Source organism: Falco punctatus (genome assembly GCF_963210335.1).
Source record: "Falco punctatus genome assembly, chromosome: 18".
NCBI lineage: Eukaryota > Metazoa > Chordata > Aves > Falconiformes > Falconidae > Falco > Falco punctatus.
In genome coordinates this window covers 5,279,934-5,295,934 of record NC_137598.1, presented here as the reverse complement: position 1 = coordinate 5,295,934, position 16,001 = coordinate 5,279,934, and the positions used below count along the sequence as shown (strand labels likewise).

General features: G+C 69.1%; 4 protein-coding genes across 10 annotated transcripts; 2 read left to right on the top strand and 2 right to left on the bottom strand.

Annotated features, from left to right (window-relative positions):
• Positions 1-24: 24 nt before the first annotated feature.
• ASB8 (ankyrin repeat and SOCS box containing 8) lies at positions 25-3,004 on the bottom strand. Its single transcript, XM_080367930.1, has 3 exons — positions 2,518-3,004; positions 1,454-1,558; positions 25-986 (listed from the first exon to the last, which is right to left on the bottom strand). Exons 1-3 carry the CDS (start codon positions 2,632-2,634, stop codon positions 354-356), a joined length of 855 nt encoding a protein of 284 aa, XP_080224056.1. The 5' UTR covers positions 2,635-3,004; the 3' UTR covers positions 25-353.
• A 26-nt stretch (positions 3,005-3,030) lies between these two features.
• On the top strand, positions 3,031-8,108 carry LOC308054731 (uncharacterized protein). Of its 2 annotated transcripts, XM_080367995.1 has the most exons (3): positions 3,031-4,516; positions 4,885-4,998; positions 6,766-8,108. In XM_080367995.1, the coding sequence occupies exons 1-3, from the start codon at positions 4,000-4,002 to the stop codon at positions 7,338-7,340; spliced, it is 1,206 nt and encodes a 401-aa protein (XP_080224121.1). In that variant the 5' UTR covers positions 3,031-3,999; the 3' UTR covers positions 7,341-8,108. The 2 variants fall into 2 exon arrangements, with proteins under 2 accessions (XP_080224121.1, XP_080224122.1); XM_080367996.1 differs by lacking the exon at positions 3,031-4,516 and having other exon boundaries at positions 4,524-4,998.
• A 731-nt stretch (positions 8,109-8,839) lies between these two features.
• On the top strand, positions 8,840-13,791 carry LOC308054733 (uncharacterized protein). 6 transcript variants are annotated; one of them, XR_013924219.1, is made up of 5 exons: positions 8,840-9,106; positions 11,142-11,199; positions 11,858-11,962; positions 12,074-13,150; positions 13,401-13,791. XR_013924219.1 is itself a non-coding variant. In XM_080367998.1 (4 exons), the coding sequence occupies exons 1-4, from the start codon at positions 8,969-8,971 to the stop codon at positions 12,877-12,879; spliced, it is 1,107 nt and encodes a 368-aa protein (XP_080224124.1). In that variant the 5' UTR covers positions 8,840-8,968; the 3' UTR covers positions 12,880-13,784. The 6 variants fall into 6 exon arrangements, 2 of the variants coding, with proteins under 2 accessions (XP_080224124.1, XP_080224125.1); XR_013924220.1 differs by having other exon boundaries at positions 12,074-13,250; positions 13,401-13,789; XR_013924221.1 differs by having other exon boundaries at positions 12,074-13,200; positions 13,300-13,788.
• Positions 13,792-13,992: 201 nt separating this feature from the next.
• On the bottom strand, positions 13,993-15,932 carry PFDN5 (prefoldin subunit 5). The gene is made up of 6 exons (XM_080368017.1): positions 15,822-15,932; positions 15,088-15,190; positions 14,746-14,777; positions 14,529-14,603; positions 14,321-14,426; positions 13,993-14,215 (listed from the first exon to the last, which is right to left on the bottom strand). The coding sequence occupies exons 1-6, from the start codon at positions 15,891-15,893 to the stop codon at positions 14,136-14,138; spliced, it is 468 nt and encodes a 155-aa protein (XP_080224143.1). The 5' UTR covers positions 15,894-15,932; the 3' UTR covers positions 13,993-14,135.
• Between the last annotated feature and the right edge of the window lie 69 nt (positions 15,933-16,001).

Sequence of the window (16,001 nt, the reverse complement as noted above, 5' to 3'; positions counted from 1 at the left end):
AAAAAAAAAGGGATAAAAGCCAGGTCAATCCAACAGCTGGGATATAATTTGCCATTAGAGGAAACTGTTCATCTCAAGGCCAAAATTGAGGGGAAAGCACATGGGAGGAGCCGCTGAGCCGGCGTCATGGGCAGAGACAACATGGAGCCACCTGTGAGCAGCACCAGTGGATCCCTGCTGCCCCACGCCAGCTCAGGCAGGAGAGCAGAGCAGGATGAAAACCACGCTGGTGACTGGGGAGGGGAATCCAGCACCCGCAAGTCCCAAATCAAGCGGTCAACCTCGTCTCCGGAGCTGCCACGAGGAAGCGGTGACAAAGGGAGCCACACACTGGCATGGAAGAGCCCCGGCGCTTAGCTAAGGAGCAGCACGTACTCCTTCAGGCAGGTGGGCAAGGGCAGCTGCTTCACCGCCTCCGGCAGGAACCGCACGCCCAGGCTGCGGCGCACGGCATAACGCGACAGCGTCTGTAGGGTACCAGGGGCCGAGCAGAGCAGGGTGAGCTTTTCACAGAGCTGCTGATCCCGGGTCACCTCCCAGGGCATGCTGCCGTTTTTTCTCAGCTCAAAATGTCCAATAGCTCGATGGAGAAGGTCGAAGCAGGAATCCTCGCGCTCCGTACCCAATCCCCGAACCAGCAACGCCACCAACCGCGAGATGGGAGTTTGGCCTTTCAAATTAACCACCCGGACCTCCGCCCCGAAGTCGAGCAGGATGCTGACGCTCTCCAGGTTACCCTTCATGGCTGCCCAGCTGAGCGGCGTGTCATTGTTGTAATCGCGGGCGTTCACCAAGGCACCGTTCTCCAGCAGCGACCGCACGCACTCAGCGTTGTTCTTGAAGGCGGCCCAGTGGAGCGGGGTGTCCTTGTTGCCGTCCAGCGCGTTGGGGTTGGCCCCGTACTCCAGGAGGATTTCCACGCAGGTTTCATCCTTCTCGGCTGCGTAGTGAAGGGCCGTTCGGTTGTAGCCATCCAGGGCGTTGACCTGCAGGAGAAGGGAGGAGAAAGGATTCAGGGGTCACCGAGATACCCCACTCCTGCCAGCATCGGGGGACGCTCCACTGGCGCTGCATGGAGTTGCCCCCATATCCCAACTGCAGCAGACAGAAAAACAAGGCAGGGAGTGGGGGGTACAATCTGCCAGCGGCCGGAGGGAAGTGCCAAAAATCAGGCAATAGAAAGGTTTCAATTCTTCCTTCAGGCTTCTGACACAAAACTACCCCCCTCCCTGTGGGAGCGGGCACCCCTGAGATCTCAGGCACCAACATTTCACTCCCCACTGCGACAATAAACCTTCAAACCTTCACCTGGACCCATTTCACCCACCAAGGGGGCAAAAAAACCTGCATTGCTTAGCACTGTTGGCAGCCACTGCTGCCTCCCAACTTCCCAGCCCCTAATCAAAGGGATCTTTGCATTTTTAACATGTTTTTGTTCTTCAAAAGCCTTTACCTCTGCTCCCTTCTGCAGCAGCAGCTCGACACAGTCGGCATCAGCCACCATACAGGCGCAGTGCAGCGGTTTCAGGGTGCCATGCATGCAGTTCACGTCCGCGCCCTGCGAGAGCACAGGAAACCGCAGCTGGCATTAGCAAACCCACCCATTCCTGGCCCTTTTCCACCCCCATGCCAGCAGCTGATGCGCCTTGATTTGCATCGTTAGAAAAGGTTTATTAATAGATATCCAGCGTAATACGCCCACGCAAGCCGCGGGGTTTGTTTTCAGGCTGGGCGCTGCGGGTGCACAGCTCTCCCTGCCAGGCAGAAGCACTTCACAGCCTGCGCTCCCGCTCCCAGCCTTGATTTTTCATTAATTCATTGTCACTAAACGATGCCTGAAGACACCCGGGTGCTGCAGGGTCTGGTATCGCCCACGCGGCTGATCGCTGCCCGTGTGCCAGTTCCCTACTCCGGTGGGATCACAAGGAATGGCTGGTGCGAGGCCAACAGCAGGCACAGCGCGGTGGGGTTCGACAGGCCAGCGGGGCGCTCTGCCCCCTGTAAATGAACCGGCAGCCATTCAGCAGCCACCGGCCAAGCTCCAGCAGGATTCGGCCAGGCGCCGGCAGGATCCGAGCCACTCTGGGAGCAGCCCCTGGTGGGACGCAGCCCCGGGCTGAACCCGGAGCCTGGTCGGCTTTGCAAGGGCGTCCCCGAGCAGCTTTAAGATGCTCTGCGGAGCCCTCGCCGCCTGAAATAGCTCATCAGCTGCCCGGATCAGCCAGGCTTAGCCGGGGCTCTCTGCTGCCCGTAGTGGTGAGACGGGCTGAGGCGAAGCCCCCAGACCCACGCCCCGCGGGGCGCAGGGCGGCTCCAGCCGCAGGAATTTTCCCCCGACGGGCGCTGCCCGCAGCCTGGCCCCATCTCCAGCCCCGAAAAGGGGGCAGACCCCCTCCCGGAGCACCCCCCGGGCTCACGGATGGGGTGTCCCGGCCTGGCCCCCTCCCCTCAGCCCCTCCGTGCCCTCCCCCAGCGCTTCGCCGCGGCCCGGGCGGGCAGGCCCCGGGGGCGACTCACCCTGCCGATGAGATCTTCCACGTTGTCCCGCGGGAAGGAGCGGATGGCGGCGATGGTGCGGATGAGCCGCTCCGACAGCGAGTACTTGCTCTGGATGCTCTGCATGATGTACCACATAGTGCGGGCCGGCCGGCCGCCGCCTCCGCATGCCCGGGCGGCCCCCGAGCACCCAGCGCCAGGCCCCGCCGGGCCCCCGCGCTGCGGCGGGCAGGGGCGGGGAGAGCTGCCGGGCCGCACCGAGCGCCGCGGGGAGGTCCTGGGGGGGTCCCGGGGATCCGCGCTGTCCCAGCGCGGCCGCTCCGAGGCCCGGAGGGAGGCGGAAGCCGCCGCCACCCGGAAGTGACGACTGCGCAGCGGCGCATGCGCCAGGGGAGGGCGTGGCCGCTTCCGTCCGCCTCTCCGCCAATCCGGATCCCGGCTCCGCCTCCTCCCGGCTCTTCCGACTACGCACTCGGAGGTCCCGCCCCTCCTTTGCACTCCTCCAATCGCCAGCAGCTCCGGCCCGCAAGCCCCGCCCTCCTCCCGGCTCTCCACCAATCCGCCCCCGGCCTGCGCGTCCTCTGCATTCCACCGCCCCGCCTGGGGGCGCTGGGGGCAGCCTGGCACCCCCCACCCCGGCCACGGCGTCGCCATGGCAACGCGGCCTGGAGCGCCCCGGACCGGGCCTGGTGCCACCCCCGGGGGGCAGCCGGTGCCGGGGGACGCTGAGGGAGGGGTGTCTGCGGGGGTGTCATGGGTGTCCCTGTGCTGGGTGACACTGGGGGGTGTCTGTGGGGGTGACATTGTGCTGAGTGACACAGGGGATGTCTGCGGGGGTGTCACTGGGGTGTCCCTGTGCTGGGTGACATTGGGGGATGTCTGCAGGGGTGTCCCTGTGCTGGGTGACACTGGTGTGTGTCCCTGAGGGTGACACTGGGGTGTCCCTGTGCTGAGTAACACCAAGGTGTCCCTGTGGGGGTGACATGGATGTGTCCCTGTGGGGTGACACTGGGGTGTCCTTGCGAGGGTGACATTGGAGTGTCTCTGTGCTGGGTGACACCGGGGTGTCCCTGTGCTGGGTGACACCGGGGTGTTCCTGTGGGGGTGACACTGGGGTGTCCCTGTGCTGAGTGACACCAGTGTATGCCCCTGAGGGTGACACTGGGGTGTCCCTGTGCTGAGTAACACCAGGGTGTCTCTGTGGGGGTGACACCGGTGTGTGTCCCTGTGGGGGTGACACTGGGGTGTCCCTGTGCTGGGTGACACTGGTGTATGCCCCTGTGGGGGTGACGCTGGGGTGTCCCTGTGCTGGGTGACACCGGTGTATGCCCCTGTGGGGGTGACGCTGGGGTGTCCTTGCGAGGGTGACATTGGAGTGTCTCTGTGCTGGGTGACACCGGGGTGTGTCTGTGGGGGTGACACCAGGGTGTCCCTGTGCTGGGTGCCAGCCCAGTGGGGGGTGGCCCAGAAGCCCAACGCGGTGACAGCCAGCCCCCTAGGCACATGGGGGGCAGGGGGGACACCCCAACCCCCCACACACACCGCGGAGGGGACACCCCAACCCCACCCCCCCAAGACACACCGCACCCCAACCCCCTCAGACGGGGGGGACACACCCCAACCCCCCAGACACACCAGGGAGGGGACACCCCAAGCCCCCCCCCCCCCCAGACGCACAGAGGGGGGTCGCACCCCAACCCCCTTAGAGCCGGGGGGGACACCAACCCACCCGACACACCAAGGGGGGGGCACCCCAAGCCCCCCCCCCCGCCCGCCCCCCTGGCCGTGCCCCCGGGGGGGGCCGCTCACCACGGCGGGGCTGGGGTGGGCCGGCGGGGGCCCGGGGGCCGAAGCCCCCCGACCATAGAGCTGCGCCGTACGGCGGCCGGCGAGGGCGGCCATGCGGGGGGGGGCCCTTCCGCTGCCGGCCTCCCCGCTCCCCGCTCGCTCCGGCCCACCCGCCGCTCCCCGCCGCCGCCCCCGGCCCCCCCGCCCCCCCCCCCCGGGCCTGGCCGCAGCGGTGAGTCGGGGCCGGGCCCCCCCAGAACCGAGGGTGAACGCCCCCCCCCCGCCCCGTTTTCCGCATCCCAGTGCCCCCCCGGGGTGGCGGCGCTGCTCGCGGATGAGTCGGGGGGAGTGTAGCCCCTCCCCAGCGCGGGGGGTCCCTCCATGGGAAGGGTGGGGGGCACGGGGAGGGGGTACTGTTGGGATGGGGAGGGGGGATGCACCAAGCCCCGACCAGTACCCCCCCAGCACCAGGAAACTGAGGCATGGAGGGGTTCGGGACCCCCCTTGGGGTGCAGCCGGGACCCCCCCTTGGAGTGCCCCCGCATCACCCCATCTCTTTGCCTGCTTCTTGTCCCCCCCCCCGCCCCCCCGCCCGGGCAGGGTCCCCCCCGTCTGAGCGTGCTGGGCCAGCGGCGATGGATGCGGAGGGGGAGCTGTCTGCCGGGGACCCCCGGGACCCCCAGGACGCCGAGCTGCCGGAGGGGACATCCGCAGGTGAGACCCCGCGGGGCGGCCACGGGGAGGGGCTCAGCCCAGCGCCCCCCCGCGGGGTGTCCCCATGGCATCGTGGGGAGCGGGGTGGTGAGTCCCTTCTGGGGGTCCCCCCTGGAGACCTGCCCCGACCCCTTGGTAGGGGGATCCCCCAGTCCCGGGGGGCTGCGACCCTGATCCCAGATGGGGTTGGCGCTCCCTTGGTGTGGGGATACCCTGATCCCGGGGTATGGGGGTGCCCCAGGGACACGGGGTGTCCTGTTCCCGTGGCAGCGGGGTGCCCTGATCTATGGGGTACCCCAATCCCACAACACGGGGTACACCAGTGCTGAGCTGCAGGGATGTGCCATTCCCCTGGCGTGGGGTACCCCGATCCTGGGGTATGGGGGTGTCCTAAGGGATCCAGGGATGCCCCGTTCCTATGGCATGGGGGTACCATGATCCCAGGGTGTGCCCTGATCCCACAAGGGGAGGATGCTCCGGTCCTGGGGTGCAGGCGCCCCAGTCCTGTGGCATGGGGGTACCCCGATCCCAGCATATGGGGATGCTTCAGTCCCTTGGGGTGGGGATACCCCGATCCCTGGGAATGGGGATGCCCTGATTTGGGAGTTAAGGGACGTCCCATTCCTGTGGCACAGGTAGGTTCCAATCCCGGCGTGTGGGGGTACCCCATTCCTGTGGCACTGAGGTACCTCAATCCCAGAGTGCGGGGATGTCCCCGCTGTGCAGCACGGGAATGTCCCGATCCTGGGGTGTGGGGATGTCCCTGCTGTGCGCCATGGGAATGCCGAAGTTTTGGGGTGCAGGGATGCCCCATTGCTGTGGCATGGGAACGCTCTGATCCAGGGGTGCCGGGATATCCTGCTCACATGGCATGGAGGTGCTCCGACCTTGGGGTGCAGGGGTGCCCTGCTCCCACACCATGGGGGTGTCCCGATCCTGGGGTGCGGGGATGTCCTGATCCCATCATGTGTGGATCTCCTGATCCCGGGGTGTGGGGATGTCCTGATCGCAGGGTGCAGGGGTGTCCTGATCTCGGGGTGCGGGGGTGTGGGGATGCCCCAGTCCTGGGGTGTGGAAATGCCCCGATCCTGGGGTGCGGGGTGCCATGATCCCGGGGTGCGGGGTGCCATGATCCCCGGGTGGAGGTTTCCTGGTACCCCACCTCCAGCCACAGTTTGGGCTCCGTGTCCCCCTTGGGGGTGCCACCCGCATGCGCACCCCTGCCCAGGGATACGCAGTCCCTGCCCCCCGCTGTCCCTGCCCCCCACTGTCCCTGACCCCCTCCGGGCTGCCGGAGCATCCCCCGCACCCCGGGCCCCAGCACCCGGTGGGGCTGGTGGGGACACGCAGGAGCTCGGCCAGGCCTAGAGCAGGACAGGGGTGGCACTGCTGTCCCCACGGGAGAGGGGATGGGAAGGTGGGAAAGGGATGGAGGGGGGCAGGGGGGCTGGGGAAAGGGCAAAAGGGACAGGAAAGGGGCAAAGAGGATGGAGAAGGTGGAAGAGGGCTGGGGAAGGGACGGGGGGATGAAGAAGGTGGGAAAGGGTTGGGGAAGGGGCACGAGGGCTGGGGAAGGGGCAGGGGGCTGGGGAAGGGATGGGGGGACGGAGAAGGTGGGAAAGAGTTGGGGAAGGGGCAGGGGGCTGGGGACGGTGCACATGGGCTGGGGCAGCACGGAGGGGACACCACCCTGGGCCCACCACCGTGCCCTTGGTGCCCCCCATCCCTGTGCCGTCCCACCGGTGCCCAGCTCTCCTCTCCCCGCAGCCCACCGCAGCCCACCGGCCTCCAGCAGCCAGCCGCCCGGCCGCCCGGCGAGGCCGCCACGGAAAGCACCGGCACGTCGGCCAGCCAAAGCCCCAGGACCCCCTGGGGGTCCGGGCCCCCTGAAGGAGCTGCTGGGGCTGCGGGGGGGGCGTCTGCGCCCCACCATCTGCAGCGAGTGCGGGAAGGGCTTCAGCCGCAGCTCGGACCTGGCGCGCCACCAGATCACCCACACCGGGGAGAAGCCCTACACCTGCGGCGCCTGCGGCAAAGGCTTCAGCCAGAACTCCAACCTGGTCACCCACCAGCGCATCCACACCGGCGAGAAGCCCTACGGCTGCAGCGCCTGCGGGAAGCGCTTCAGCGAGAGCTCGGCGCTCATCCAGCACCAGCGCACCCACACCGGCGAGAGGCCCTACCGCTGCGGCGAGTGCGGGAAGCGCTTCAGCGTCAGCTCCAACCTCATCCGCCACCGCCGCACCCACAGCGACGAGAAGCCCTACATCTGCGGGGAGTGCGGGGACGGCTTCCGCCACAAGGCCCAGCTCCGCCGGCACCAGAAGCTGCACGCCGCCTGACCGGGGCGGCGGTGCTGGGGCGGGGACGCCGGGATGGGGACACCAAGATGGGGACACCAGGATGGAGGTGCCGGGATGGAGACGCCGAGATGGAGACACCGGGATGGGGACATCACAACGGGGACACCAAGATGGAGACACCAGGATGGGGACACCACAACAGGGATGCCAGGATGGGGACACCAGGATGGCGATGCCGTGATGGGGACACCACGATGGAGACACCAGGATGGGGACACCACAATGGGGACGCTGGGATGGGGACACCGGGATGGGGACACCAGGATGGGGATGATGGGATGGTGGTGACAAGATGGGGACATTGGGATGGGGACACCAGGACAGCGATGCTGGGATGGGGACACCGGGGTGGGGACGCTGGGATGGGGACACCTGGACGGGGATGCTGGGATGGTGATGACAAGATGATGGGGACGTTGGGATGGGGACACCTGGACAACACAACAGGGACACGAGGATGGGGACACTGCAATGGCAACGCCGGGATGGCGATGCCAAGACAGTGATGCCAGAGTGGGGATGCCGGGATGGGGACACCAGGACAGCAACGCCAGGATGGGGATGCCATGATGGGAACACCACGATGGGGACACCAGGATGGTGATGCTGGGATGGGGACACCGGGTTGGGGACACCGGGATGGGGACAGTTTTGGGGCGCATCCCTGCCGAGGGGGACCGGTGTCACCCCGGTGAGGGCTGGGGGCTGCGGCGGCCGGGCGCGGTGCCAGGTGGTCCCGCAGCGGAGCTGCCGTTTGGCACCTGCACCCCAGGGACCCCCGGAGCCGGGGGGGGGGGGGGTCGGGGCGGGGCGCGGGGCTTTGCCGATGTGTCAATAAAGCCCCCCCCCCGAGCAGCGGCGCCTGCCGAGCATCATCCCGCCACGTGGTTCGGGGACACCCCGGGGTGGCGTCACCCCAGGGGACGAGGCGGTGGCACCATCCCAGTGCTCCCAGTGGCCGCCATGGGAAGGTTTTTCCAGTCCTCCCAGTTGGGGCTGGAGCGGAGCCGGGTGCCCCGCGGGGACGGCTCCCACGCGGCTGCCGCCACGCGCCCGCACGTGCCCGCGCCCCGCCGCGGGGTGGGGGGTGGGCACAACGGGGACCCCCCCTCCCCCGCACCCCCAGACCCTCCCGGGTGGGCTCAGCAATGGGGGGGGCGCTGCTGCCCGCCCCCCCCCCCGCGGGGCCGCGCGCCGGGCGCGATCCCGCTGCCGTTGCGTAATTTCCAACCTTTTTTTTTTTTTTTTTTTTCCCCGGAGGGGGGGGTTGGAGCCGGAGCCGTTACACAAAGCGGGGGGGGGTTGGGTGGCGATGGCGGGGGTGTCCAGCTGCCCGTGGGTGCCCCCCAAACCCAATCCGCGGCCCCCCCCCCAATCCTGCTGTTGGGGAATGTTTTCCAAGCGGAGCGCGGGAGGAAAAAAAAATAATTTAAAAAAATAATTAAAAAAAAGGAACAAAAAGGCCCGGCAGCGCGGGGGGGGGCTCCCCCCCTCCCCTCCTCCCCAGCCCCCCCCCCCCGGCGGCGCTGCGCGGTTTGGGGGGCGGGGGGCCCCCCGCGGGGTCCTCGCCCATTGCGGCGCGGGAGGCGGCGGGGCCGGGGCCGGGGATGACGCTGGGACCTTCCTGTTCCCGGCCTCCCGCGAGCGCCGCGCGTGGGGCAGCGCCCGCCCCTCCCCCTCCCCCCGGCCCCAGCCCCCCCCCCGGGCCCCCCCCCCGCGACGCCCCATCCTTCAGCCCCGGGGAGGTGAGTGGGGGGCGGCGGCGTGGCGGGGGGGGGGGGGGGGGGGGGGGCGCGCACGGGCGCGTCGGGGAGCCGCTGCCCTTGGGGTTGGCTGGAGGGGGGGAGGGGGGGGGAACCCGACCACCCCCCACCCCCCAAAATAACCCGCATGGGTGCCCCCCCCCCTTCCCTGGGGGGTGGGGGGAGGCGCTGGGGCGGGCTGGGGAGCGGCGGGGGGGGGCTGGAGGCTTCGGCTTGTTCCTTTGTGCCTCGCGGCCCTGGCGCCGCGGCCCCCACCCCAAAAATAAATGGGGGGGGGGGTGGGGAAAGGCGGGGGGCTGCGGGTTGCATCGGCCTCGCAGCGCCCGCCCCCCCCACCCCCCGCGCGATGCTGCGGGACCCCCTGCTCCCCCCCCCGAGGTGCAGGGCGGGGGCTCGGCTGGGTCCCCCCGCCCCGGTCGCCCCCCGCCCCGCGTGGGAACCGGCCCCGGTTTTTGCGCCCCCGCAATTTGGCGGGGGGAGGGGGGGGCAGTGCCGGTGAAAGGACCCGCGGGGGGTGTGGGGGGGCCGCCGCGTGCGCTCTGCCTCAGTTTCCCCCCCCCGCGGGGGCAGCTCCGGGCTGGGAATTCGCCTTTTCCAGCCCATTTACACACCGAAGGGCCCCCCCGCCCCCCCCTGGGCAGGGCAGAGCAGAGCAGATCTGGGGGTCTCGCCTCGGGGGGTGGGGTGGGGGGAGACTCGGCGCCCCCCGACACCCCTGGGCGGGCGTTTGGGCTCTTCGTGCCCTGAGCCCCTGGGGTGGGGGGTGGGGCGGGGGCTCCGGGGGGGCACTGGGCAGCTTGGGGGGGGTCCCAGGCAACCTGGGGGGGCACTGGGTGGCCCCGGGGGGGTGCACTGAGCATGTTTGGGGTGTCCCTGGTAACCTGGGGGGCACCGGGCACCTTAAGGGTGCATTGGGCAGCCGGGGGGGGGGGGGCGCTGGTCAGATTTGGGGGGGTCCCAGGCACCTCCGGGGTGCCCTGTGGCAGGAGGGGGCAGGGGGCCTTGGGGGGGCACCGATGTGGCACCCAGGGAGGGGGGCTGTGGGCACCTTCAGGGTACTCTGGGCATGCTGGGGGGGTGTAGGCATTTTTGGGGTGCACCAGCCTTCCTGGGGGGGGGGTTGGGCATCTTCGGATGCAGTGGGCTCCCCAGGGAGGGAGTGGGGGCAGCTTGGGGTGCACTGAGCATCCCTGGGGAGGTGCAGGCACCCGGGAGGGGGGTGCAGGTGCCTTCGGGGTGCAGTGGGCACTATGGGAGGGGGTACAGCCCCCCCAGGGGGGCTCTGGGCATTGTGGGGAGGGGTGCGGGTTCTTTCGGGGTGCACTGAGCATCCTTGGGGAGCTTGGGGCACCACTGGTTGGTGCCAGCACTTTGGGGGGGCACTGGGTACCGCGGGAGGGGGTTCCAGGCGTCACAGGAGCACTACGTGGGGGGGGGGTGTCAGGCCCTTTTGGGGGATCCCTGCACCCCAGGAGAGGGGGCCAGGCACATTTGGGGTGCAGCAGGGACCCGGGGGGGTCAGGCACTTTTGGGGTGCGGCAGGAACCCAGGGGTTCCAGGCTCTGGGGGGACTGGGGGGGGGCTGGGGTCAGTCCCAGTGCTGGGAGGGGGGGTCCTGGGGCTCAGGCCCCCCGGTGGGGGCAGGGCCCAAGTGGAGCCACCCCCCCTCGGGTGGCAGAAGTCGAGAGGCTGGGGGGGGGCTGGGGAGCGCGGGGAGGGGAACAGAGCCACCACCACTCCCAGTCCTGGGGATGCTCGGGGGTCTCCGCTCCCCCCACACCCCAGTGCCCCCCCCGGAGTGTTCAATTACCCCCCCAGGATGGATCCACACCCCCCCCCCCAAGTGCTGCAGGAACCTGAGCTGGGGTGTAAGGGGGGGGTGGGAGATGTGCAGGGGCTGGGGGGGTTGTAGCCCACCCAGTCGGGGTTGGATGTAGATCCATGGGGTGGGGGTGAACCCCCCCCCCCCCCCAGCTGTGGGCCCATAACTGCTTGTGTCCTGTCCCCCCCCCCTCAGATCTCGGGGGCCGAGTGCGGCGCAGCAGTGAGACCCCCTGACACCCCCGGGAGCCCAGGTAATGGGGGACTGGGGACCTGGAGGGATTGGTGGGGGGCACAGAGGGATTGGGGGGGGCCTGAAGGGATTTGGGGGGGCACAAAGGGATTTGGGGTCTCACAGAGGGATTGGGGGGGGCTTGAAGGGGTTTGGTGTCACACAGATTTAGGGTCCCACAGAGGGATTTAGGGGGGCACAAAGGGGTTTGGGGTCCCACAGAGGGATCTGGGGGGGCCACAAGGGGATTTGGTGTTGCACAGAGGGATTGGGGGGGCCATGGAGGGGTTTGGGGTCCCATAGGGGGATTTGGTGGGGGGGCACAGATGGATTTCAGCTCACACAGGTTAATGTGGGGGGCACAAAGGGATTTGGGGGTTGCACAGAGGGATTGTGGGGGCACGAAGGGATTTGGGGTCCCACAGAGGGATGGGGGGGGCATGAAGGAGCTTGGGGGTCACAGAGGGCCCTGTTCCCCCCCCCCAGCAGCTCCCACAGACCCCCCAGCTCCCTGCCCAGCTCCCCAGCACCCAGGAACAGGGAATGGGGTGCACGGTGAGGGGGCGCAGAACATGGGGTGGGTTTCAGGAGGCCGGGGGGGTGCCTGGGGGGGACCCCAGGGCCGGGGTGTGGGGGTCCCAGGGGGGGCAGGGGGGAGCTCAGGGCTGCTCGCTGCCCAGCAGGACACCAGGGTCCGCCGGCCGCCCCCATGGAGCAGGAGGAGCCCTGCGTGGTGGAGCTGCACGACTCGGACGAGGGGGACATGGTCCGGAGGGTCTACATCGGTGAGGAAGGGGCTCGGGGGGGGCGGGGGGGGGGGGGGCCACCTCCTCGGGGGGGGGTGCCTGTCCCCGGGGGGGGTCCAGCCCCCTCCCCAGCCCCTCTTCTCCCCACAGCTGACGACGGCATCGTGAGCGACTGCGAGGACGAGGTCCTGCCCCACGAGATCATCCAGACCGTCATCCCCCACAGCCCCCTGCCCCCCAAAGCCAAGAAACGGGGGGGGCAGCCCAGCTCCGGCGCCGCCACATCAGCGGGGGGCTACGGCGAGGAAGAGGAGGGGGAGGGCGTGGGGGGAAGGCACCGGGGCGGCCGCCAGCGCCCCTTTATCTGCAACGAGTGCGGGAAGAGCTTCAGCCACTGGTCCAAGCTGCTGCGGCACCAGCGGACTCACACCGGGGAGCGGCCCAGCACCTGCGGCGAGTGCGGCAAGAGCTTCAGCCAGAACTCGCACCTCGTGCAGCACCGGCGCACGCACACCGGCGAGAAGCCCTACCGCTGCGGCGACTGCGGCAAGAGCTTCAGCTGGAGCTCCAACCTCATCCAGCACCAGCGCATCCACACCGGCGAGAAGCCCTACAGCTGCGGGCAGTGCGGCAAGAGCTTCACCCAGAGCAAGAACCTCATCAAGCACCAGCGCACGCACTCGGGCGCCCGGCCCCACCGCTGCGGGCAGTGCGGCCGCGGCTTCGCCCAGAGCACCAACCTGCTGAAGCACCAGCGGGTCCACGCCGCCCGCGCCCAGCCCGCGCCCTGCCCCGAGTGCGGCCAGAGCTGCCGCGACGGCACCGAGCTGGAGCGGCACCGGGCGCAGGCGCACGGCCACGAGCCCTACATCTGCGTGGAGTGCGGGGAGAGCTTCGCCCGCAGCGCCACGCTCAACCGCCACAAGCGCGTCCACAAGCCCCTCTTCGTCCACTGAGAGCGGCGGGGCAGGGGCGCGAGGTGACACCGAGCCAGGGGACGCGTGGGCCGTGCTGTGGGCACGAGGTGACACCGCACCAGGGGACACACGGACCGGGCTGCGGCAGGGGGGACGAGGTGACACCGCACAAGGGGACACATGGACCGTGCCATGGGCATGGGGAACAAAGTGACACTACACCGGGGGACACACGGACCACGCTGCAGTAGCAGGATGAGGTGGCACCACGCTGAGGGACATACAGACCTCGCTGCAGCAAGGGGACAAGGTGACACTACACCAGGGGACACCTGGACCGTGCTGCAGCAGTGGGACGAGGTGACACTACACCAGGGGACACCTGGACCGCGCTGCAGCAGTGGGACGAGGTGACACTACACCGGGGGATACCAGACCATGCTGCAGCAGTGGGATGAGGTGGCACCCTGCCAGGAGACATAAACCGTGCTGTGGGCTGAGGGACAAGGTGACACCACACCAGGGGACACACGGACCATGCCCCAGGCATGGGGAACAAGGTGACACTACACCGGGGGACACCTGGACCACGCTGCAGCAGTGGGACGAGGTGACACTACACCGGGGGATACACAGACTGCACCGTGGGCAGGGGGACAAGGTGACACTACACCGGGGGACACACCGACCCCACTGTGGCCACAAGGACAAGGTGACACCGCACCAGGGGACACACGGACTGTACTGCAGCAGGGGGACACTGTTGTGCTTCGTGTAGCCCCCAGCAGCCAGGAGCTGGACCTTGCCGCCCCCCCAGCGGTCACACCCTATAGATGTATATAGTGGGGGGGGGGCGGGGGGGCACATGTAGGGTAGCAGCCACAGGGCACGGCGAGGCAGCCCCCCGCCTGGGGGGGGTGGGGGGTGGGTGGGAGCGTGGCTGGACGGGGTATAAATAAAGTTCTTGCCTGGGGGAGCAGGGTTTATTTTGTGGGGGGGGGAAGGGGGGGGGGGGGGGAGGGGGAGGGGGGGGCATCAGCCCCCCTGCGGGGGGGTTAAGCCCTTGCAAAGCCGGGGCACAGGGGCTGGAGATGGACAAGGTCACCCCAAATCCTGCTGACATGGGACCCCCTCCCCCACGAACACCCCACATCAAGAAATCTCTCATTTATTCCGCACAGTGGCAGCGAGCTACTGCCTACAAAAATGGGGGGGGGGGAAATGGGGCAGCCACGGGGGATGGGGGGGGCCACCGCTGCGCCCCACGGCGAGGAGGAGACCCCCGAGGCCGAAGGCTACGCCTTGGTGGTTGCACCCTGCGCCGCTCCCAGGGCCGTCAGCTGCTGGATCTTCTGGCTCATCATTTCCACCACGGCTGCAGGGAAGAAAAGGGGGCCAGGGGAGGTTGGGGGAGGGGGGGGGGGGCTGCAGGGGGCCAGGGGGCCCCCCCCCGGGAGCGGGGAGGGGGGTGGGCACTCACCCTGCTTCATGGCGTGCTTCTCCTGCAGCGCCGGCTGGATCTTCTCCATCTGCTTGGTCAGGAAGTCGATTTTCCGCTTGAAAAAGTCTCGGGCGTCATCTGCAGTCTGAGAGAAGGGGCGGGGGGGTAAGGGGGGGCCTCCGTGGCACAAACAGGGGGAGCAGCCCCCCCCGGGAGTGCACTGAGCCCCCCCATGCCCACCCCTCACCTTCTCCACGTAGTAGCCAGTGCCGACATCGATCAGGACACGCTCGACGTCCGAGAGCTTCCCGGGGACATACATCTGGGGGGGTGTCAGGGAAAGTGGGGCACAGTGGGAAAGCTGGGGGGGGGGCGGGGGGGGGCTGGGGGCACCAGGCACCGGCAGCAGCGCCCACGCCCCGGGGGGTGCAAACTGGGGGGCTGCGGGGAACAGCAAAGGATACAGAGCTGGTGAGGGGCACCAGCAGGTCCTTCCCTGTGACAAAGCAAACGGGGGGGGGGTGGGGGGTGAGGGGAGCCCCTGGGGTCACAGCTCAACATCTGGGGGGGGGTGGGGGGACGGACACGATGACACACAACATCTGGGCTCCCCAGCTGCCCCCTGTGCCCCCTCCCCACGCATGAGGTGCCAGAGCTGGGGGCGGTTTGCTCAGAGCAGAGCTGGGTACGCCGCGGTGCCGGGGAGCTGCCAGGGCTGGCAAGGCCAGGGAGGGGGGAGCTGGCACTGGGGGCTCGGCCCAGCCCCCCCAGGCCCAGTTTGGGGGGGGGGAGGTACCCCCACTTGCCTTCGTTGCTCTTGTTGAGCACGTTGAGGCAATCCTTGGCTTCCACATACTTGGTCTGCACCACCTTGAGCTGCGCGATGGAGGACGAGAGGAATTCCACCTCCTGGCGGGGGGCGCGGGGTCAGCGGCGGGGCCGGGGGGGCCCAGCCCCAGGAGAGGGCCCGGGGGGGGGGGGCAGAGCCCCACATGCAGCAGCCAGAGCATGGGGTGTCCCCGTGCCATGGGGGGCACCTCCCCTGCTCCAGCCTGGCCACATACCCACCCCCCCCATTTCCTACCCAGTACGGCCCAGTCCACCTGCCCCCATCCCACCTGGTCCCGCAGGACCCAGCCCCCACAGCCCAGCCTGGTCCACTACACCCCCCACCCGCCCCCCCCCCAGCCCAGTCTGGTCCATTATCCCCCACCCCCAGCCCAGTCTACCTCCTCATTTCCCTTCAGTCCTCCCAGTCTGGCCCAGTACATACACACCCACAACCCCATCCAGTCAGGCCCCTCCACCACCCCCCCCCCAGCCCCCCCAGCCTGGCCCCACACACCCCCCCAGTCTCCCCCGTCCAGCCCCACACACCCCCCCCAGCCCAGTCTGGCCCAGCCCATCCCAGTCTGCAACCCCACATTCCCTCCCAGTCGGGTCCAGTCCCCCCAGTCCAGCCCCACACATCCCCCACCGCAGCCTGCACGCCCCACGATCGCTCTCGGCCCTCCCAGTCTGGCCCAGCACCCCCCAGTACCTGGTCGAGCTGCCCCTTGAGTAGCTCCAGCTGCGGCAGCGTCAGTTCCCCCACGTTCACCGCCTGCGCCATCTTGGGCCGCCGCGCCGCCCCGCCCCCCGGTGCCGCCCCGCCCCCGCCCCGCCCCTCGCTGCCGCCCCCCCGGCCTAGCGCGCCCCTAGCGGTGGTGCGGGGAAACGG